Raw genomic sequence first — 24,669 nt, 5'->3', positions numbered from 1 at the left:
GCTCTTATTAATAGAAATAAAATGATCAACTATTAAAAGGGAAGAGAAAATGCTTCCCATAATTATTTGTTGTGGATGTCAAAGGTTGTGTGTCAAATTAAATTGGTACACTTTCATTTGTCATATGGTAATATGGCTAATAATAATACAATAATTACTGTTTGTTCCATATTTTGTTTTTTGCATTTAGACAATAATACAATAATAATAATAATAATAATAATATTTTTCCTTTTCTGCCTCAGTCATGTTAATTATTTTGCATATTGTTAGGAGGTCTATAATGTAATAATAATACATTTCATGTTTTTTCTGTCAGGTTCATGTTTTACTGATCATTAATCCGTGCACAGTTGCTTCAAACTTGTTTCAAGACATGTTCATGTGTGGTGTGCAATTTGATTTGAATATGTTTGGAATGTTTCCCAGCCAGTCACATCAAAAACAAATTCTGAAGTAACAATAAAAACTAACATAACTCAAAAAAAGTGAAGATACAATACTTTTTCATGACCCCATAACTAATCCAAACTATAAATACTCTACTTTTTGAATGAGTGAAAATGAGTGAAAGAGTCAGCAATTCTGGACACCGTATGTCACTCTTGTACAGCACTGCAGCTACATATCGTATACATATGTGACAAAATTTCCAGTTTACCATCCTCTCTTTCCACACTGACAGCGCTGAGAGTTGTTGTATGAGAAAGAATCCTGACATTGTGCTGATGCCTGCATCATTACATAAACCACTACAATCAAACTTATCCCATTTCATCACTTGCAAAATGACAAGCAAACAGTCAGCCCTAAAAATAGGGATTTGAAAACCTAATCAGATTTGTGTGCAGTGTCAACAAAGCTCTGCTTTACCTGAATGCCATCTTCTTCATAAGGTGGGTGTCCATTCTGTCAGGCAGGTTGTTTTCCAACTGAGAACTGGATGCTGGATCACCAAAGACTGTAGAGAGGTGGCTGTTCTGGGAGCGGCTTTGCATTTCAATTGAGTCCTTTAGATTATACAAGCAATTAAACACTAAACAACACAAAACAACCCAATGCAATCTAGGCTTTCAAGACTGAGACTGTTACCTCAGAGTTGCAGTCCTGTGTCTCGGAGTCCTCCATGTCCAGTGCGGACAGCTCCAGCTCGATGTCTCTGTCAGGCTCACTCTCCGTTCCATCCTTCCCCAGCAGATCTGTGCCCTGCTTTGACCCGGCGCTGAAGGAATTACATCTTACATGCAGCCCGGACACGGCCAGCTGATCACTGAGACACAAAGACACACACACTGAGCTCTGAAGCATACCTAAATTTAAGAACACAAATGAGTCAGTTCTGTTGTTTGGTGTTCTCAGACTAGAAACTCAATTTTGAGATCAGGTGAGAGGTGTTCTCCCACTCAGAATCTGCCCTATGAGTAATCATCATTGACACCAAAAAACAATGTTAAATTATTGGAGGGCATATCAGAGGAAAAACTGGATTTTTTTAAAGGTGCCCTAGATTCAAAAATTGAATTTACCTCGGCATAGTTAAATAACAAGAGTTCAGTACATGGAAAAGACATACAGTGAGTCTCAAACTCCATTGTTTCCTCCTTCTTATATAAATCTCATTTGTTTAAAAGACCTCCGAAGAACAGGCGAATCTCAACATAACACTGACTGTTACGTAACAGTCGGGGTGTACGCCCCCAATATTTGCATAATGCCAGCCCATGTTCAAGGGGTTACACAAGCCAGTATTAACGTCTGGAGCTGCACACAGCCGAATCATCAGACTAGGTAAGCAAGAACAACAGCGAAAAATGGCAGATGGAGCAATAATAACTGACATAATCCATGATAGCATGATATTTTTACTGATATTTGTAAATTGTCTTTCTAAATGTTTCGTTAGCATGTTGCTAATGTACTGTTAAATGAGGTTAAAGTTACCATCGTTTCTTACTGTATTCACGGAGACAAGAGTCGTCGCTATTTTCATTTTTTAAACACTTGCAGTCTGTATAATTCATAAACACAACTTCATTCTTTATAAATCTCTCCGACAGCTCGTGTGGCAGGGAGCACGCGATTTAAGGGGGCGGCGCCAAGTGTAAATCAGTGCATAGTTAATGATGCCCCAAAATAGGCAGTTAAAAAAATTAATTTAAAAAAATCTATGGGGTATTTTGAGCTGAAACTTCACAGACACATTCAGGGGACACCTTAGACTTATATTACATCTTGTGAAAAAGCATTCTTGGGCACCTTTAAAAAAGAAAGATACATTCTTTTTATATAAGATATAAAAAGAAAGTGATAAAAAGTTACATTTATCATGTCTTAAAAGATTAAGACTTAAAAGATGTATATTTCAAGTAAATGACAGTATATTCATCAAAGAATCCTGAAAAAAATATCATGCTTTTCTCAAAAATATTAAGCAGCACAATGAATTTAAATGTATTATACATAACCCAGATTACACATTGTCTTATTTTAGAAATTTGTACATGAATTGTACCAGGTGGATAAGGACTTGTGCATTTTAAGGAGACTCTATGAAATGTAAGCCCTCACTGCTGCGTATAAGAGCTTTGCACACACAAACGAGAGGAGCTATGTTCCGGCTGCTGCTCTATTTATAGAATGGCACAGAGGACAGCGAGACAACTATGGCGGGATGGGGCGGGGGTAAAGACGGGGAAACACTGTGAAGACTACTTGTACAAAGTTCCTGACAATCTAGTATAAAGAATGTACAAATGACACTAATAATAATTTAAAATGCATCATATTGCTATGTGGTTGCTATGGTGGTTGTTTACTAGACCAAGTCAAAAGAACCCACCCCCAAGCCTCATACTGTATATGATATGGCTCGGATCTCTATATATGGCTCAGGTGCCTCCTTCAATTCAAGTCTATGGGATTTTTAGTTTCATGTCTCATTTTAAACTGGTACCTCTCTAGAAAGCTGGAGTGACTAGAGGAATCAGAACCACGTGGACCCCATCTGAGGTCACTGTGACCAATATGACAGCCATAGTCTGTAAAGAGAAGAGAACATGAATCACTCTCAAAGCCAAAGAAATTCAGAGTCCAAAGCATAGCAAGCAAAAAAAAATTCTAACCTCTAAAGTTGATTGATGTGGTGCCGGCGCACCCCTGCGATGCGGTGGCTTGGACCGGGTCAGTGGTGTGAAAGCCAGTGCGGGAAGCCCGGGAGATGGCTCCCCATTTAGAGATGATGGGCCCCTCTCCAAAAGGAATGATGGGATCCTCGTCTTTCAGTCGTCTGTAGGGTTCAAACATGTGCAGCCACCGTTTGCCACCACTCTCCCCGTCCTGAGGACAGATAATAAGATATCCATTAGGAACCATATCACAATCACATTTTTGAAGCACTGCTTTGTGTAGTGTAACTGGTCATTATATAGAAGTAATTTCTGAAACTGACAATTTATTTACAATTATTACAAGAAAAATGTGAAATATATTATTTAATTTTACAAAAGGGTATTCATAGTCCTGATAATTGACCACTTTAAATGTTTTGTGAGAATCTGCATTACAGTCCCATTCATATTACAGTGAAGTGACTCCACTTCTACATGCTATGCATTCATTTAAATTGGTTGAAAATCAGTCTGATTGTGAAGTGACATCTTGCACTTGTAGATCAAACAGCTGTGTATTGTACTAGCATTGCGAAGTTATGGGTTCAATTTACAGGGAAGGCATGACAAAATGTAAACCATGAATGTAATACTGTATGTCACTTTGTATAAAAGTGTCTGCCAAATGTGTACATTTACCTGCTGAATATTTATTTCTAAATCACTTTAATCAGAATAGAATCAACAAATTGTGTTGCAGAGTAAACAAGGAGTGATTCAGTGTGATCTGCAGTGACATTTATATCTGCTACACATTAATTTTTAATTCAGTGTGAATTTGATGTTAAGTGACTCCACTTGTGCCTTTTTCACGTTCATTTTTAATTCAGTTTGAGGAAATGTATATGTATTATGTGGTAAGCATATTTTAAGTGTAAATCAGTGCAAATCTGAAGTGACTCCATTTACACCTGTTACACATTTATAGTATTTTAATTCAGTTTGAGGGAATTAACATAATTGTGTTACTGAGTAAGTGAATTTAACATTGAATCAGTATGAATGTATTCTGAAATGACTCCACTTACACCAGCTACTCATATATAATATTTTAATTCAGTTTGAGGGAATTAACAGGAATGTGTTACTGGGTAAGAAAATTTGAGAGTAAATCAGTGTGAATGTTATTTGAAGTGAATCTATTAGTATCTGCTAAGCAATCATTTTTAATTCAGATTGGGTTAATCAATAGGCAAGTGTCGTAGAGTAAGTAAAATTAGAAATAAAGCAGTGTAAATATTATCTAAAGTGACTGCTGTTGTACCTGCCATAGTACATGTTCATTTTTAATTCAGTTTGAGGAAATTTATATGTATTATGTGGTAAGCATATTTTAAGTGTAAATCAGTGCAAATCTGAAGTGACTCCATTTACACCTGTTACGCATTTATAGTATTTTAATTCAGTTTGAGGGAATTAACATAATTGTGTTACTGAGTAAGTGAATTTAATATTGAATCAGTATGAATGTATTCTGAAATGACTCACACCAGGAAACATGGAAACAATAGGAAAGTGTTACTGGGTAAGCTGATTTAAGAATGAATCAGTGTGGATGCGATCTGAAGTGACTCCAGTTGTACTCTCTACACATTTTTAATTCACTTTGAGGGAATCAAAGAGAATCTGTTAAAGAATGAGCACATTTAAAAGTATATTAGTGTAAATGTGATCTGAAGTGACTCCACTCATACCTGTTTCATATTCATTTTGATGCGCTTTAAAGCAAACAACAGAAATGTGTTATTGAGTAAGCAAATGCAAAAGTAAATGTTCTAAAGTGACCACTTACCGCTGACCGCTGTTTGGAACAGGAGTGGGTTGACAAATGGTGGGGCTCTGACTCAAATGGGCTGATGGTGCTGCACGACCAGGGCGAGTAGTGGGCAAGACTCTCTTCTCCACCATGACACTTACAAGTCATACGCCCACCACCTACACCCTCAGGATGCTAAAGGAGGAGAAAGAGAGAGATGACAACATTCTATCACACACCCACCAGTGTGCAACAGGCTGCCAGATTCAAAAAATGGGGGTGGAAAGAAACAATGCAAAGTGACTCAGCCTCCATGGTGCCAAATCTTTCTCTGAGAGTTCATGCGTTTCAAAGCGCTTGTGCGCACACACAATTTTCAGGACATAACCGCTTCTTGCTTTGGATTTATCAGTTGCTGAGCAACAGACCCACTTAAAATAGCTTAACACACCTCAGAAGGGTGACTGCAGCTTTAGTGCCAAAGTTATTATTCAAAGAAACAACAAATCTGATTTAACACCACTTGAGCACGGTCAGACATGTGGTGTAGTTTTTTCCAGGATACACACCTCTAAAAACACCATATCACTAGGCCTTACCTCTGGACACACATCCACAGTAAAGACCGGAGAGGACTGGGAGGGCCTGTTCATGTTGCCGTGGTGATGTACCCACTGTTCCTGTTTGTGGCGATAGAGTTCCTCATAGCCAAGAGGAACACGGGAGTATGCATCCTATACAAAACACAGAAAATGAGCTTTTAACTTCTCTATTCCCATGATGAAACAGCATAATCACCTGTTTTGCATTGAAAAGTGAACTGTGTAATTTCTGAGCAACTAGCGGCATGCAAATAATAACTGTTTTAAAAACAAGTATCAAACACTCCCCTGTCTTCCTTTGCTTGGATAAACAGATAGATACACCCCAAAATACTTCCTTTGAGTTAATGTTGAGCGGCTGGACAAACTTACAGCTTTCAATTCCGTTTGGCACAACTTGTGTTACCCTACCAATATACCCTTAACCTTTTCATGCAATAGCCCACAGCCAAAAAATGGCCAGTATTAAAATTGTATTCACTGTCTAAATAAATATATAAATGTAAATGTTACACATGAATTTAGGCAACACAACATTATAATAAACAGTATTTCAAGATTGCTAAAGATTACATTTAATAGTCTTTATTGTATTATTGTTTATAAATTATTATATTTTCAAAGATTAAGTTTAAGTGATCGTTGGATGACGGCAAAGGTAATATAAATGTAAAAATAGGGGAAGTGAGCAGGAACAATTAAATATTAATTAAATATTAAATATTAAAATATTAAATTAAATGCTATTGTTAACTATATTATATAATATATTTTATATATAATATTTTGAATCAGCTTTTCAATTTTCTTTTTTAATTTTAATTTAATTTTTAGTAATTTTGCTGTGTGCTTTGGTCATTTCTATTAGTATTAGATTTTTTTTTTAGTACTAGTGGATTAAGTTTTTATTTATTTTCATTTTCCAGGACAATCCAAATTCTAATTCAGCTTTATTTCAATTAACTATAATGTTTTAATAATTTTAGTTTTAGCTAACGATAATAAACAACAGAAACCGAGTGACTGACAAAATGTCTTGTCACACTAAACTGCTGACAGTTGCCATTGCTTACAATGCAAATTAACATGGAAGAAAATTTCCACTTGATAATCTTTTTACAAACGAAAATGGGCCTATAAGCAGTGTTAGGGAAAGTTACTTTCCTAATGCATTACAATATTGAGTTATTCTCTATTTTGTTACATGGTATTACTTAGTTACATCTTATGGAAAACAATGTGTTGCGTTACTTTTGTGTTACTTTTTCTCACCTGGGCTGGGCTTGCTTGTTCATTTTTAATAACAAAAAAAAGTTCTGTTTTTGTTAAATGTAAAGGCCCTTTTACACCAAAAGTGAAATGATGTATGATGTGAAATGATGATACTTATTTGAACTAGTTACTTTATACTATATATTTTCATGTAAATTTAAAAGTAATGTGTTACTAAAAATCTCATTTTACGTAACTCACATTACTTGTAATGCGTTACCCCAACACTGCCCACCAAGATATGAGATAATGAAACCTGCCCTATGCATTGCCGCTCTCTGCTCCGCTGTGCTGCAGTAGGGGCTGTCCAGTGAGTTGTAGCGTTCCCGGAGCGGCGGCTGGTAGACGGAGGAATGAAAAACCTCAGGAGGGAGAGAGTTACTCCTCCCGCCCTCCCTAGGGTACAGCGGTGGCCTCCACACACGCCTGCTGTCATAGACGGGGGTATACATGCCATGTGCGTGAGCCTGGGAAATAGAGGTGTAGGTAGAGGGTGGCCCATAAGGGCCGGGGCCTAATCTGTCTGAAGGAGGAATAGAGGGGTGCTGATCTGGGTACAGAGGGCCCATTGAAGGGGGTAACATGGACTCAGTCACGTTGCTGGAACGATGGAAGCGAGCACTGCATGGCCTGTGAGGAGGAACTGTGGAAGAAAAACTGAAGTGAGTGAATGTAATGGAGGATATTATGCCACAAGAGAGAGATACAGGGTTTGTTGCTTACTGGCAGGTTGGTGGTAGGGTGACAGGTCATATGTTCTCTGGTCCTGAGAGTGGTATATCTCAGGATGAGCTCTCGTGAGGACGGGTCCGTGTTTGAGGAGACCTTCCTCTATAGACATTACCGAAGCTATCGCAGAAGACTGGCTGTGACTGATGGGATTTCTGGAAAAAGAAAATAGCTTCCATAAAAAACAAAGATGGACAAAGAAATACATTTTAGAGAATCTAAATGTAGAGAGAAATGTCACATTCATATTTGGCTCTCAATTAATTATATTTTTTAAGTAATTTAAAAAAAATTATTAATAAAATAAAAACATTTTTAATGTTTTTCATCATTAGCATGTTATCACATTCAGTTTCTTTTTAAAAAAGGAAACAAAATAACATATTATTATTATCATTATTATATTCAATTATAAATTTAAACAAAGCAATAAATAAATATATTACTAGATTAATAATATTATAGTACTGTGAAATAAAAAATAAGTATTTATTATAATAATTTTACAGACAATTTTCATTTGTCTTAATTGCTTTCAAACGTTAAAACATAGAGCTTTTATTTTGGCGGAAAACTGCAGGAAGACCTCAAAACTTCTGTTTTGTAGACAGATTTATGAACAATTGCATATTACAAATGATCTACACAAATCACAGAAATACCTTATTTTGGAATCAAAAGTGTGATTTTTGCCAAAAAGTTTGCATCCCTGACCATTGCAAGTTCAACCACATTGATGTAATTGAAGTCATAGCACACCTCTCCTCAACAAGCCACATGATTTGAGGCATCATACAAGGCTGTAGCACAAATGCTGCCAAGTTAAGCACCAAAGTTTGTCCCAATCTATAATTCTAGATATGAGCTTTAGTAACAGTGATGCTTGCCTTAGTGCTAAAAGGCGCACTTACTGTTCTAGGCTTGTAGTATGCAGTCCGTTAGCACCATTGGGAAGAGTTTTGTCCTCTTGGTGGTCTCCTCCTCTTGGGATGAGCTGAGTGGGAGACGCATCCTCTTTCTCATGGTTCTTCAGCCCTCCGGTGCCCACCTCTGACCCTGGGACTGCTCCTTTGGTGCCGGCTTTTGGCATAACTGCGGGAACTGACAGGAAGGGCCTCACCACCCCACTAGCTTTCCTATTCCTCATTCTGTGCCTAAAAGAAACAGAAAGATGTAGAGAGAATGTGAGGGAGGAGGGGAGAGAGGGAAGGCAGATCCAGGCATGGTCATGCCAGAATTCTGCAAAAGTGTGCTGTTGTATTGATGGGATTGTGTGGGTGATCTTGAATAAGAATAAGGAACAGGCGGGGAGGTTCATGTGTGCCAATGTTTTTTTTTTTTTTTTTTTTTTTTGCATTACAGCACAAGACTGGCTGGATATGGTCATCGAGCTATGTGTGTATGGTCCTGGTAAACCCTACGTTATGGGGACAAAATGTCCCCACAGAGATGACAATATCTGAAATCATTTTCTTTATGGGGACATTTTTTGGTCCCCATGAGAAAAACAGCTTATAAAGCATACAGAATGATGCTTTTTGAAAATGTAAGAATGCAGAAAGTTTAGGGTTTGGGGAAAGAATATACAGTTTGTGCATAAAAATAATAATGTCTATGGAAAGCAGGGCTTAAAAACGAAAAAAAAAATTCAATCGTTCCACTCCGAGCAGAATCGGTATTTTAACGTTTCTGTTCCAGCGTTCCTTCCTATTATAAACGTTCCGAAACCGGTTTGATAAGAAAAAATAACGGTTAATAACGTTATTTTTATTTATTTTATTTTTTTCTGCGTGTAGCCTACTTAATAATAATAATAATAATACATAGGCTACTGCATTTTATTTATTAAAAAACAAAGATAGTGTATTTGCCGTCGTAGGCCTACAATTATCTTTTATAACAAGATTCTGTCCAAATGTAAACCTATTAAACGAAAGGAAAAACAATGGTTTATAAATTAAAGTATTTTTTCAAGATGTTTTAATGTTTAAAATGTTGCTGGTTTAATGTTTAATGTTGCTGGTTATAAATACCGACGCTATTCCTGAGAGGAAAAAAGTTGCATAGGCCGCATTTTATTATATTACATTAGCCTACACCTTTGTTTATAATGTTTGTAAACATAAATTATGAACAAAACTGCCCTATATTATTTATGTACTCCACAACAAAACCTCTAAAATTAACAGTTGGACTATTCAGGCTAGGCTATATAAAAGTCAAGCAAAAACAAATTAACAACAAAAAAATTATATTTACTTTTTTAACGCCATTCCAGCTTCTATTGCTATATTCAAGGCGAGAAACGGGTTTATTTATTGGAAATAAAACTAAATATGATGCAAAACAAATTAATTTAAAGTGAATGTAGCCTACCTTTCTCATTCGGCATGAATCCAACTGTTTTCATTTTCGAGACGAATGCTAAACTATTATTTATTAGATGAGCTTTGTACTTCACTCACATTATCGATGTAAAACATCATTCTTCACATATAACAGCACAGTCAGGCGGTGGTCACGGGTGCTAAACGGCAGATTATATTACAGAATTGAATTGAGCAGTGTAACGTTTGGTTGATTATTTTATTTTAATATTCAACAGCTGCGATATCAAGTAAGCAATGCAAAAATTAGTGTGCGCGCGCGTGAGGCGCCGGCGCGAGCACTGGATTTGTTTTCCTTCTATAAGACAGTAAACTGTAGGTCTACTGCGTAATTAATGGTCATACAGGTAAAAGCAAGACATAATTCATACATTTACAAAAGACACAAATAACGAAAACAAGCAGAATGTCTGTATCCTTTTCTAGATCGTTGGAGTGCGCCACAAATAACCACTTTCGCTTTGTTAATCTGTAGACCTAATTATTTAAGTGAAATATTTCGCGTAGCTATAGGCTTAAATATTCCCTTTTATTTTATGTGTGTTATATAGGTAGGCCTATAGTTTTCTCCGTTCACAGAAGCGCTGCGGATCGTGATGTGACGTTGAAAATTGTACTCGCTGGTACAACAAGCTGCATATTCCTTGACATTAATTTTTACTTAATGTAGGCCTAATACTTGACGGTTGGTGACATATATCATTGGAAAAACTAATGCCAGCATTGCCATTGTGACTTACCTAACCAATGATGACTTGACAGCTGAGCCTGAGCGCGTCAGCGCGGGTATCTCACTGTAGAGCATGAGCGCAGGCATTTCACACACTTTGGATGCGTCAGCATCACGTTTGCACTGGCTGTACTATTTGAATTCGTGATTGGTTGACTGCCAAATCAAAATATTAAACGGAATGATAAAATAACGTTATTAACCGGTTAATGGGCATTTCAAATTACCGTTTCTGTTCAGAACGATTAAATTTGATTTCGTTTCCGTTTCTGGTTACGTTCCGGTCAAAATTTCGTTCGTTTCCGGTTTTCGTTTTCGTTCCTTAAACCGGTTCAGAGCCCTGATGGAAAGTCCCCATAAAACATGAAAACGTGTGTGTGTGTGTGTGTGTGTGTGTGTGTTCTCACTTCTCAAGCTCCTCCTGCGTGTGGGCAAAAGTGCAACTGGCCCCTCTCGGACAACCGCCCTGCTGCCGCAAGTCCCTGCACATACTCGTCTTGTACTTGCTGTTGGGTTGAGCCTGAACAAAGAGAACAGTATACTATTTCAGACAACTGTTTCGGGATCAGGGGAAAACAAAAAAGGTTATAGATTGCTCTTTCATAGCTCAGGAAACTTAATGGATATGATTTATTTAAATATCAAAATTGTGCCAGAAGTTTCTTTCAAAATGCCTTGGTTAATAAAAAATGCATACAAATTGATCAATAGTTGATGTACAGTTTGAGTTATTAGAGAGCTATTAAATAAATGTGGATAACACAGCTGTGATCATTTGTGACCTGCTCCGTCATTTGGAGTCATTTTGACACATAAATACATTTGTTTCTACATACATTCATACACAAACACACATTTCTAAATACATTCAATGCATAAAATACTTGTATGCACTGAAAGAAAGTCTCAGGTTTCAAATTATATAGTTATGTTTGTACTTAAAAAAAACGTAAACTTCAATTATATAAAAAATACATACATATTATATACATATACATACGGACCAGCTGGTGGGCGAAACCCAAATAGCATGATCATAGTCAAAGGATGCCAGGAAGGGAAAAACAAATGCTGCGATAATTAATTAAATCTTTAACGTGTTAAACAGAATATATTAATCGCAGAAATTAACACGTTATTTTTGAGACCTAATTTAAAGTTTTAGAAATATGCTCTTGTGCTGAAGTTCAGATCATTTTTTGTAAACATTGGATAACTTTCATCACATTTCGATTACATGAGAGATGATTACATTTTGTTAAGCTTCACATTATCTTTTAACAAAACCTCTGATGTTCATTCTTGCTTTTTTGTGATCAGAAGATCAGAAGATCAGAAGACGATAATGGTATGACAGGTATATCTATCATCTACTACATTAAACAGTATTGCAACAAAATGTAATGTTTGAATTGCCTGATTAAATAGACATAATTTCAAATCTTTTTGCATTTCAAGAAGCTGTACTTAAAGGCACAATATGTAAGATTTTTGGATTAAAATCCAAAAACCACTAGAACAATGTTATATATTTTGTTGACTTGTGTACTTACATTATCCCAAAATGTTTCCAACAATGTTTAAATCAGCAATTTTAACCAGTGTAATATCCAGTGTCATTGCGTCGCCTGTAAATGACGTCATATCCGCGTTGCTCTCGATTTACCGTTGGATTGCTCTCCATCAGCTCCCATGGTTCCACACTCATTCATGGCGTCATTAAAGGATTAGTCCACTTTTAAATACACTTTTCCTGATAAATTTACTCACCCCCATGTCATCCAAGATGTTCATGTCTTTCTTTCGTCAGTCGAAAAGAAATGAAGGTTTTTGAGGAAAACTTTCCAGAATTATTCTCCTTACAGTAGATTTCAATGGCTACCAACAGATTGAAGGTCAAAATTACAGTTTCAGTGCAGCTTCAAGGGCTTTAAACGATATCAGACGAGTAATAAGGGTCTTATCTAGCGAATCGATCGGTCATTTTCAAAAAAAATACAACCGTTTATGTTTTATAAACAAAATATCGCCTTGAACGTACTTTCCGCTTCCGCATTCTTCATAACGCTTACGCTGAATGTTCTACGCCTTCCCTATTCTACTTATGGAACGAACACGGCACCAGTTTCGTTTTTTTCTGTAACTTGAATAGGGAAGGCGTAGGACATTCAGCGTAAGCGTTATGAAGAATGCGGAAGCGGAAAGTACGTTCAAGGCGATATTTTGTTTATAAAACATAAACGGTTGTATTTTTTTCGAAAATGACCGATCGATTCGCTAGATAAGGCCCTTATTACTCGTCTGGTATCGTTTAAAGCCCTTTGAAGCTGCACTGAAACTGTAATTTTGACCTTCAACCTGTTGGTAGCCATTGAAATCCACTGTAAGGAGAAAAATCCTGGAATGTTTTCCTCAAAAACCTTCATTTCTTTTCGACTGACGAAAGAAAGACATGAACATCTTGGATGACATGGGGGTGAGTAAATTTATCAGGAAAAGTGTATTTAAAAGTGGACTAATCCTTTAAGCTACGCCTTTGTTATTGTTTTGAATAAGTGACCTCTAGCAGTGAAACTTACATACTGTGTCATTAAAGTGATGCTGAATGAATGTATTTAGGAGAATCCATCCTGAAACAGTGTAATGAGAGATCAGGCTGTACCTGAGGGCTTTCATTGCTCTTCTTGCTGAAGTTTTGGATGAATTCCACCAGCCCGTGGACAACAACCTTCACGGCCAATAACACGCTCTCCAGCTCTGCCCAGGATGGAGCAGCCGCATCTACACAAACACACACACACACGCGCAGGTTATTGCTATGTAATCTGATTGTGTTTGCACCCCTGTGGAAGTGAAAGTGCGTGTCCTCACCAGGGTTGTGGTCGATGCTGGCCAGCAGCTCGAGAGGAGCTCTGAGGCTGTTGAGGTTGGCTGGGTCTCCTGTTCTCTGCAGGATTATGGTGAGCTCCTGCACGCTCTTTGCAAAGGATTCTGGGGATTGAAGCTGTGGAGATGGGGTGGAAAAGGACAAATTCATTCTAATTTGCACCAGAGAGACGACAGTACCACAAAAAGTCAAGAAATATTTGCTTTATTGTAAATTAGATATCTATTTTGCTGTATTACATTATATATTTATATATTTTAATCATTATTATTATTTAATACAGTCAAAAGTTTGGAATATTTAAGATTCTTTAATGTTTTTGAAAGAAGTCTCTCACCAAGGCTGCATTTCTCTGATTAAAAATACAGTAATACTGTGAAATGTTATTATGATTGAAAATAAGTTTTGAGGAAGATTGGAAAAAAAAAAGAAAGAAATGAATACTTTTTTCAGCAAGGATGCGTTAAACTGATCAAAAGTGACATTAAAGACATTTATACTCTTACAAAAGATTTATATTTCAAATAAATGCTGTTCATTGTACTTGTTAATCAAAGAATCCTGACCAAATATATCACAGTTTCTATAAAAATATGAAGCAGCACAACTGTTTTCAATATTGATAATAATCAGAAATGTTTCATGAGCATCAAATCAGCATTTTAGAATGATTTCTGAAGGATCATGTGACACTGAATACTGGAATAATGTCTATTACTACAGTAAATATTATATTATATTATATTATATTATATTATATTATATTATATTATATTATATTATATTTTTTATATTACTATTTTGATGATTTGTGCAATATACATGCAGTACCTTGTCTATGATTGACTGCATGTGAGATTTATGCATGAGATCCCCGTACAGCAGAGATGACCACTGCTCGGGTGAGATACGCAGTCCCGCTTCCATGGCGATGTGAACAATCTGAGCGTCGTGTTCGCGGCGTAGGGCTTCGTAAGAGCGAAACTCCTCTTTGAGCTGCATGAGCGAGGAGTCTTCATCACGTTTGGTCACCTGAAAGGAAATAAAGAGAAATGGCTGTTTGTGTGCACAAATATGTTTAGCACAAGCCCCTAAAAATAACACACTCAAATGTTCCAAATAAGCAACATTGATTGACATCTGATGTAAATGATCTCATTAAGATGATTTATTTCACGAAGTGCCATAGTAAATCAAGCTCCAATGAAAGATTCCAGCTCATTTGCAAACATCAAGCTGTTTGGATGCATATCAAGACTTTATTGGATATTCCCATTGCCAAGCACTTTATATCCACATAATATCAAGTTACGGCAGGCTTAACACATTAGATAACTCTTTTTCTTTCTATTCATGCTGTCAGGGGCTTCGTACTGAGCGTAATGGCTGTTAAGTGATCAGCGGTTTTAGCGCAAACACTGCATAAAGCTGATTTTAGCTCTGACCTTAAAGCAGGAGGCGCGGTACAGCAGCTGAACTACGTGACCAATGCTGGTCTTAGATGCCTGAGGGAACCGCGCTTCCAGTTTCTGCACCACAAACAGCACCAGAACCTTCCGCGAGAGAGCCGAGCCATCCTCCAGGGCCAGCAGCACCAGCTTCAAAGCATCTTCCTGCATGGCTGCAATATATGTATACAGACAAAGACACAGAGTTAGCGCTGAGATTAATGTGTGCTTGGTCATGTTGAAGGAATGGATTTAGGCTTTGGATGTTCTCAGACTAGAAAACTCAAAATGAGATCAGATGGGAAAATCAACGTTTTCACATTCAGAATCTGCCCTATGAGTAATCATCATTGACAACCAAGCACAAACGCATATTTGGACATTCTATTCACATACATTAAAATAATATTTCGGGTTATTTACAACTTTTTTGCAGCTAGTGACAGACTGCATTATAAGCCAGGCTGATTATTCAAACCATAAATGGGCATTTTGAGATTATTAGAACCACCATGGAAAAATAATTTTTTATTCATTTTAAAAAAATGTTCAGTTTACAAAATAAACACAAAATTAAGTATTTTTACTACAATTTCTAAAATTCTTTTCTGCTCATTAAGACTATTATTATAGTCTTATATTATTATCATTTAAAATAACCATTTTTTATTTTAATGTATGTTAAACTGTAATTTATTCCTGTGATGAATTATCTGAATTATCAGCATCATTACTCCAGTCTTCATGATCCTTCAGAAATCATTCTAATATGCTGATTTGATTCTCAATTATTATTATCTTATTATTATCATTATGTTGGAACCAGTTGTTCTGCTTACTATTTTTGTGGAAACCATGAGGATTCTTTGATGAATAGAAAGTTAAAAAGAACAGAATTAATTTCATTAATCTTGTGTAACATTATAAATGTCTTTACTGTCACTTTTGATCAGTTTAATGTTTCCTTACTGAATAAAATTATTAATTTCTTTCAAAAAAAAAATAAAAATCTATCTGACCCTAAACTTCTCATTGGTAGTGTATATACTGTATTATATTAATAAAAAAACAACTAGCTCTGAAATAGCTCTCCAGCAACTTTAGCTACTTGGGGCAATGGGACAAATGGACATTTTCCCCCTTAGTTTACTAATCTACCGACAGAATTGTCAATGAATAATAAACCATTGCTGTCCATTTCTGAGCTGTGTAAAAGCAGAACTGTGAAGCTCAGCACATAAAGATACTGTGAAGTTGTCTAATTGTCCTTTTGGGACTCCATTTCCAAAGCTTCTGGTCATACTATTAAGAACTCAACTCCTGGTAAAAAGTCTGGACAGTTGTTACATCTCCTCCACTTCCTTCACAGTTTCCTCTTGCAGATAACTGAATTAAAGTAATCAGATTTACTTTTTTCTGGACATGACATGAATTGAAATATTGGAAATAAATTTTTAATTGGATATAAGTTGTAAATAAGCCGAAATACGTAAAAATAACCAGGTGTATATCTTTAATGATATATCTTTAAAGGGGTCATGACATGTTCTTTTTTTTTTTTTTTTATATGTTCCTTGAGGTTCACTTATAATGTTAATAAGGTTTTTTGCACAAAAAAAAACGTCCACTGTTTTGAGTGGCTAACGTCATTGCATAGCCCACTTGCTATTGTACACGAAAGAGTGTTTTGAAAACAGTGGGCGGGGCCTATGGTGCGATGATGTATAACTATTTGTCAATGTCTTGCTCTGGAGGCAGTCATATGCAAATGTATTTGCCCGTGTGATATCACAGATCCCACAATATCAAAACGAGCAGTTTCATGAGATCACACTTACGTATAATCAAATAAAGTAAACAGTAAGTATATTTGGTGTGCTGCCCGGTGGGAGGGCTCTGAGCTCGAAATACCTGGCTGGGATAGGAACAGTTGAGAGTAAGGAGTTGGGGTGGAGGAAGGATGCTGGAAAACTGTTGTGGGACAGAGGTGAGTCAGCTATTTATATATAGGCCTCCTCGCACTGACTGGGTAGATTATCTGAATGTGCTCCTCCCAAACTTTTTCAATAATACATCATTTTTGGAGCTTGCATAAATAAAAGCTTTGTTTTTGTAATAAGAAGGACATTTTAAGCTACGAAACTTGCAGGATGTTTTAATGGTATAAAGAAATCTTTTATGTCAAAAGATCAATGCAAATTTGATTTCTCACATCATGACCCCTTTAATGATGAATAATAAAAATGAAGCAGTGCCAGAAATGTTACACATCATAACAAAGAACTCACCAGGTCCAAGGAACTGGCAGCCGCGTGCCCGCACAGCGGCCCATAAGTTGGCGGAGAGCTGCTGTGGGTTCTGGTGCTGCAGGATCAGTTCGGTGACAGTGCGCTCACCCAGAGACCTGCACGCCCTGACCGCCCGCATACGCCCCTCCTCCTCAACCAGCTGGCAGTTCACGAGGGTCACCAGCTTCCTCTGCATGGGTCTACTGAGCGAGCTCTGACTGAGGGTCACTACACCTGTGTGGGAGAGCAAACTGCATAGTTACATTTCTATGCATGATTCAAATATATATATATATATATATATATATATATATATATATATATATATCTCATATGTATATATATCAGTCAAACCAAAATTTATTCAGACACCTTGAGCATTTCAATCATTAATACAGTTTATTCACTAGTTTAAAAAAATGGTAATAAAATATGACAAATCTCAGAGTTAAACTGTGTCAGAAAAAATTAATATGAATTATGTCAGATAACACTTAAGCAAAACATGGTCAGGTCAAAGTGTCTGAATAATTTTTGGTCCCAAATTTTTATCAGTTTTACTGGTAGTCCACTGTATGAAGATTTTTTGGGTATAATATGTCACAGTTTACTTTATTTTGCTATCCTCACTTACATAAATGAACTATAGTGTCCTGCACCCACTAGTAAAAAAATATTAAAAATTATATCTAGTGTCTGAATCATTTGTGGATGACTATATATATATGATCTTATCAAGAAGCCAATCCAGAGTCCACAAAATATTAAGTATTCTGTGTGGCTGCAACATGCATATTTAACTTCAAATAACTTGTACATTTAACTTAAAATGTATATAACTAATTATTTATTTAAAGTATTTAAAGTATGTATGTGATTGAGTTATATATATATATATATATATATATATAGTATAGTTAGTTTATTTTATATATATATATATATATATATATATATATATATATATATATGTAGGGACAGACATTTTTGTCTGTTTTTTAAGAATATATACTACATAGACACAAACACACACACAAACACACACACACAATGCACTGTATACAGTATCTACTACTATTCTTACTTACAGGAACTGCTAAACATCCCCAGGGGATGAGTCTTATGACTAGAACCACACTGTAACAGAGGAGGCTTGGCAGAGGAGCTCTGATATGAGCTCAAAGCTCATCAATGAGGAGTTTAAGAGCTTTAGCCTTTGGCGCCCCACTAGTCTGCTGTGAGGAGTAACTTTTATTGTTACTCTAATAAAACAGTCAATTGAGTCCTGAAACAGACTTTTCTACTCACAGCAGCTTCAGTTTCCTGAAGCTTTACTGCTCAAGTGTTTTATTGGCCTACAAAGAGCCGTTCTTAGTGTTCAATAGTCAACACAGCGGGAAATTATTCAGTGACACCAGCATCTGATATGTAAAAATGCACTGGGTATGTTTTAATGCACTTTTTTCTTTACTCCTTTTGTTTTAAATAATTTCACTGCTTTTATTAAGCATTGCTAAACATTGTGTACTGTATGTTGTAAACACAAATGAAATACCTGCATGCTTTTCTTTTGTTTCAGAAGTGGCCTTTTGGGTTTCACTGTTTTTTTGTTTTTCCCATTGACGCAAATATCTCCAACCACAGATACATCAAACACACATACCCGCTGAACAACAGGAAATGTTGCACTATTCTAATTTGAGCTCATTCAGCCACAAACCTAAACAATAATGCAGCACTCACAGGCGTTGTTCTTGACATCAGAGTGATGATCTACCTGTATCATTCTCTTCACACTCTCACCTTTTCCTCCACTGATTGGTTTGAGATACAGCGCCAGCTCCTCCACACACATCCTGCACACTTCATAATGTCTCGTGTCTTCAGCACTGCCCACACTCACAATCTCTCCCTCCGGAACCTGCAGGGAAAAAAAAACATTGGTAGATTGGTAGATATGAAGCCCCGGCAGCAGATTTCTACTGTGACATTGATTGATTAAAAGCATCATTTGTGGCCACTGGTAAAAATGGCCTGTTTGGAATGAAGCTAAATTAAAATATTACATGGTAATAAAGAAAATTATTACATATGCCAAAATACAAAAAACATAAGATTTGTGATAAGTCACTAGGAAGTTCATTAAATCTAATAATTTACATTACATTAGTAAATATGTGTGTGTGTGTGTGTATATATATATATATATATATATATATAAATATCCAACATCCAATGTTATTATTTATATATATATATATATATATATATATATATATATATATATATAAATAATAACATTGGATGTTGGATGATGAGCTACACAAAAACTCAAAAGCAATCCTATCAATCACCCAGCATGCCCCACTTACCGGCGCCCCCACCAGCTGCAGGAGAGCACAGTTGACAGGCAGCACATCAATGTCAGTGCTAATGGCCGTCTGGTCAAAAGGACAGGCCTTGCGGTGCAGTTTGTGCAGGCAGGTCTTGCAGACGGTGTGCGAGCAGCCCAGGCTGATGGGCTTGTGGCTGCAGGCGTCAAACTCATTGTAGCAGATGGGGCAGGATAGAAACTCAGTCCATTGAGCTGCCTGCACCGGCATCCTGTGACCTCCAGGTGGAACAATCACTCTCAGGGAGATCGCATGCCGCCACGCCCCAGCGCCTTAAACACACCTGCGGAGAGAAGATGACATTGGGTCTCATTCTGCGTTCACGCCATGTCGTTATTATTGTAATTTCGAGATGACAACACGTGATGTTGTACTCTAAGCTGTTCACATCCTAGGACTGAGAATCATGCATTTCTATGCTAACACTATCAACGCCTAAATGAATCTGCAGCAGTCACGTGGTACAAGTAGGAGCTCTCAGAAAATTCCCAGTTTACAAGTTGTAATTAAGCTTTTTACAAGTTGGAATCTAGTAATTGTGGTAATTACGGCATGCTGTGTACGTACCTTCATTCACTAACCATGCATTCACGCAAATCTGTGCAATTTATGTAAAAAAAACCTGAAACCACACTTACACATAAAACACAATTTCTGGGTGGCCTTATAATTGTGTTAGGATGACGATTTAAACAGAGATATATTATTCAAAACAATAACTCCTAAGTCTTTTTGCTAGCGTTAATAAAAGAACCAATTCATTTGACTCATAAGTGTCATTTGTTCACAAATAGGATTAAATAGGTTTCGCTGTTTGCTTTTGCATGTAACCCGTGATTTCTTTTTTACCAGTAAGCAGACACTCGAAACATCCTAGCAACCAGCCAGAATCCCCTAGCAACCGCATAGCAACCACCCAAAACACCATAACAACCACTCAGCAACACCCTACCATCATGGCACTCGTATTCTCTTTAGAAATGTTCTTTCGCTCTCACTTTCCCCCTTCTCTGATGTCATTTCTTATTGCCATCACCTTTCAGCTCCAGGAATAAACTGTCTTGCACTCAGACTCATTCATGTTCTTACATCTCCATTCACTCAAGCCCTCCCTCACTCTTTCTCTAGATGCCTCTATTTGTTTCTGAACTCCTCTCAGCCTGTTTGCTGCTCTTCAGGGACTTCCTGCAGGACAGAAGGTGGAGCAGATAAGTGTGATTTACAAGCAGCCATCATGTGTTGATTGAAACCCCACATTAAACACATTTCACAAATCCCTGGCAAAACATCAGGGAGAGGAACATGTAAAAAGGACAGTTGAAAATGGACTTTATCTTCACCAGTGGCTCATGGATGGCTCTTTTGTCGGAAGATGTAAAATTGCAGCGGTAAAAGAAATCATTCATTCCCCTACTTGGACACTACACCCAAGCTAACAGGGAACGTTCCCATAACTTTCGCTAACATTTTTTAAAGGTTATGTAAATGTTAGGACAAAACGCTCTTAAAATAATGTTTAAGGAACATTCTAATAACACTATTAATATTTGATACACGTTCTCGCAATGTAGAGAGAAAAGGTTCCCATAATGTTTTCAAAATGATACAATTATCAAGAAGAAACATTCTTGGTTCAATAAAAAAACTAGATTTTTTTAAAAACATTCAGAAATATCGTTTTCATAACTTAATGGGAATGCTAGCTAAGCGTTCTTGGAGTATATTTTGGTTAGCTGGGACAGAGCTTCAGCTGCCATGTAACTGCTGTACTAGCACCTGCTGGACGAACCCCTCAGTTGATGTCCGTTCCTCCAGGAAAAGCTTCAGTGACACTCCATACCCTGTCAGAACTAGGCTACATGTCATGCAAGTTATGCAAGGGCCCCACTGCTGTTGAGAATCAATCATTTTGTCAGGGAAAGACTTGTGCCTGTGGCCATGTGGGCACTCCTCTCTTTCAGTACATTTTATTCATCACACTCTTAAAAGTACAAAAAACAACAGCCATAGTTAATCTAAAGGCATGAAAAAATAACTATATACAATCTTAGCTGTTAGGTAAAAGGAAATCATCTCAAATATTATTCAAAAGTTTACTGGCAAAGTCTGCCTTTCCGAGAAACTTAGTTTTGTATCATTAAACAAACACAAAGCAATATGTAATAGAAAATGCATTGTATGCTCTGTATTACTTGTAAACACTATTCTAAACAATTAGAAGCAACATTAGAAAAGAAATAAAGTAACACCCGAAGTAGATAGTAAGTTGCACATATATAGGCTACATTAAAAATGTATTCAATTACGCACCGTGTAAGTGACCGCGTGCGTGAAACATCCACAGCGTAGCTTGAATCTGCTCGCGCGAGTCATGCTGCTCAATTTAATGTCGATGGGTTCACGCATGTGACAAAACGTGGTCGTGGGGTCTGAATATAGTTGCGGTGGTGGGTTTCGGCCGTGATTCAGTGATTCATGGTCACGGGGAGCATCTGCATGAGGAAATTCTGTTATTTTCACGCCCACGCACCTAATCACGCGAGTGAACATCAACGATACACTTTGCATATAGTCAACACTTTACCTTTCAAATTAATTACAACTGTATTAATACAAACACAGCGTTTTAACAAATTTCTTAACATAATACTTAGCCTACATTTCAATAACATGGCAACTCGATTCTTACATAGGCCTATATGTAGCTAATTTATTGACGTTAAAATACATTTTAAAATAATACAGGCTACAATAGGTTTTATTTAAACTTATAATTTCCTATGTGGAACGTGTTGCTAAAGCAAAAACAAACCGAAAGATCAGTTCAAGCTCATAAACAGGAAATAACTTCACTGTCTTGTGACCATGTGACGCGGGGACTGAAGAAATAAATCAAACAGGAAAACGTTTGCAACTGTTTGAAAGTTATTCACTATTTTACGGTAAAACACATCATCTTTTAATCATATACATGTGTGTGCTAAAAGTTCAGGTGAATTTAAACTGCACTGCTCAACTCCTGAATTTCCACCTAACTATTCCACTAAAGTGTATCACGTGAGTATACAAAGTTATAAATATTTAGAGTTATTCCTACCCTCTGATTTAACTCACATCTCAACCAACATCACCATAGACAACAACACAACCAAGGATAAACCATAAAATTATCACTTCCATCAAGACAGTTTGCACCTGGCGCCTCCTTGATGGATGGTCCCTTATGTTTCTTTGAAAGCACTTGCTCCAATATATTGACAGGCCCAGAACCTGAACCCTGGGCATGCTGAGGGGTAATGGGTGCAAATGTGCACAGTAGTATATCTTTAGGTTACTGTGACCTCAAAGTTGGAACATCCTGTACTTGTCACCCCCGACAACTCCTCTGTCTTCTTACTTGTACATCCCCACCAACAGCATGGACAGCAAAAGGAAATTTGCATTCCTTACAATTAGGTTGCAAAGGCAAAACAAAGAGATGAATCAACTTCTTAGCGAGAGTTATTGTTGTATAAATCACTTATTACTGTTGTCGTTACCTGTGGCCACCTGTAACCTAGCCTAGGCTATATATTTTTTTATTATTCATTATTCATATCATCATATTGACTGTTTGCTGCTTGCCATGCAGTCATGTTGGTTACGCCTTAAAATGAGCATCTCTTTAAAAATGTTTTGTCAGGAAACCTGAAAATGTGCTTTATATCGACTGGTTTTATTCAAGTTTTATTACTGAATGAGCCTGACTAATGCAATTTCTAAGAATGGAATGATGTAGAAAACCCCTCTTAGGATCACAACATTCAGTGTAATACTTACAGTGTATAATGAAACTGAAACTACTACGTTTATTGTCTATTGTCTGAAATGTGTTTTTGTATAATGTGTTTTTAAACGTGAAGAAATGCGAGCATCGTTGTTAGTTTCAATGGAAAATGAACATTATTTTATGCTTTGGGTGGATCAAATGAATGAAACGTGGAAGAATCAATTGTTCTTAAGACGCGGAAGTCTTTTTGAGCGCGAATTGTGCTTGATGGTGTTGTGCAACTTTACTGTCATCTGTGCACCTAAACTTAGCTATAGCTATAGTGCAGATAAACGTTATCTTATATACAGGTGGATCATCGGATTTACAAAACCATGATGAAAATGACTGATTATTGATTATTATTCTTGACCAAGCATTCTATTAGACGTTGAAATAAAGGCATAGAATTATAGCCTATCTAATATGATATGCAATGCACATCACTCCAAACGCAAAAGGCATTCGCGAAACTTCTTGTGCAAATAACTAGCTGTGCAACAAGCTTAAAACAAGGCGCTCATGCATCACTGTCCATTGCCTGATTATTTGTTTTCATGGGAAACAAAAAGTTTGAAAATAATTTTATTATAGGGATGATGTTGCATAATCATTTCGCGCACATCTTGAAAACAGCGCGCGCCACACCAGCAGCGATCCTCAATGATACTTCCCAATACTAAGTCGCGCGACTTGCACTTACCGTAGGCGATACAGAGTATCATCATAACCGTCCATAGTTTATGTGCACTTCGCCATCAAGACCAAATTCTTCATCGCATTCAATTATTCACAGCTGAGCCGAACTTGTTTTTCCCGATTTTTTTTGGCGTCCTTTTATTCCGTCCAGACATCACATAAAATAACATATGCAATTTCCAGCGATTTGGGAGCGCATTCCCTGACAGCGCGACATGTTCGGCATGAGCAGGTACACTCCCATGACCGTCAGCGAATATACGAAAACTACTATGACGAAGTGCTGCTTTTTAATATGAAAAAGCCAGAGCTGTGCCATTGGACACACACCAACATGACGTCTGCGTTATCTAATCAATATTCATGAGCCAAGCCCTCCGCTTTAGACTTGGGAAGAAAATATTTTTACGGTAAGCTATTACGTTCGTCATTTCCTTCTCGAAATGAATCATATGATGTTACAAAAACTGGTTGGCTACATGAAGTGATATATTTGAGGTCGC

General features: G+C 36.9%; 1 protein-coding gene across 2 annotated transcripts in view; it reads right to left on the bottom strand.

Annotated features, from left to right (window-relative positions):
• The window catches only part of rc3h2 (ring finger and CCCH-type domains 2), a 28,710-nt gene extending 4,278 nt beyond the window's left edge, over window positions 1–24,432 (bottom strand). Inside the window, exons 1-18 of one of the 2 annotated variants that reach the window (XM_048174086.1) lie at window positions 24,171–24,432; window positions 19,639–19,942; window positions 19,070–19,187; window positions 17,267–17,500; window positions 14,976–15,151; window positions 14,362–14,562; window positions 13,515–13,647; window positions 13,306–13,424; window positions 11,051–11,163; window positions 8,438–8,680; window positions 7,521–7,681; window positions 7,058–7,440; window positions 5,523–5,657; window positions 4,960–5,118; window positions 3,123–3,336; window positions 2,954–3,038; window positions 1,093–1,270; window positions 874–1,010 (exon numbers count right to left, since the gene is read on the bottom strand). In XM_048174086.1, the coding sequence (XP_048030043.1) occupies window positions 874–1,010; window positions 1,093–1,270; window positions 2,954–3,038; window positions 3,123–3,336; window positions 4,960–5,118; window positions 5,523–5,657; window positions 7,058–7,440; window positions 7,521–7,681; window positions 8,438–8,680; window positions 11,051–11,163; window positions 13,306–13,424; window positions 13,515–13,647; window positions 14,362–14,562; window positions 14,976–15,151; window positions 17,267–17,500; window positions 19,070–19,187; window positions 19,639–19,869 (3,020 nt within the window). In that variant the 5' untranslated portion in view covers window positions 19,870–19,942; window positions 24,171–24,432. Of the gene's footprint in view, window positions 1–873; window positions 1,011–1,092; window positions 1,271–2,953; window positions 3,039–3,122; window positions 3,337–4,959; window positions 5,119–5,522; window positions 5,658–7,057; window positions 7,441–7,520; window positions 7,682–8,437; window positions 8,681–11,050; window positions 11,164–13,305; window positions 13,425–13,514; window positions 13,648–14,361; window positions 14,563–14,975; window positions 15,152–17,266; window positions 17,501–19,069; window positions 19,188–19,638; window positions 19,943–21,969; window positions 22,483–24,170 lie in introns of those variants that run through there. The other variant, XM_048174076.1, reaches the window with a different exon arrangement.
• Window positions 24,433–24,669: the final 237 nt, after the last annotated feature.

The sequence above is a fragment of the Megalobrama amblycephala genome, linkage group LG2 (genome assembly GCF_018812025.1).
Source record: "Megalobrama amblycephala isolate DHTTF-2021 linkage group LG2, ASM1881202v1, whole genome shotgun sequence".
NCBI classification, from domain to species: Eukaryota; Metazoa; Chordata; class Actinopteri; order Cypriniformes; family Xenocyprididae; genus Megalobrama; species Megalobrama amblycephala.
This window is presented reverse-complemented; position numbering and strand designations above follow the sequence as displayed.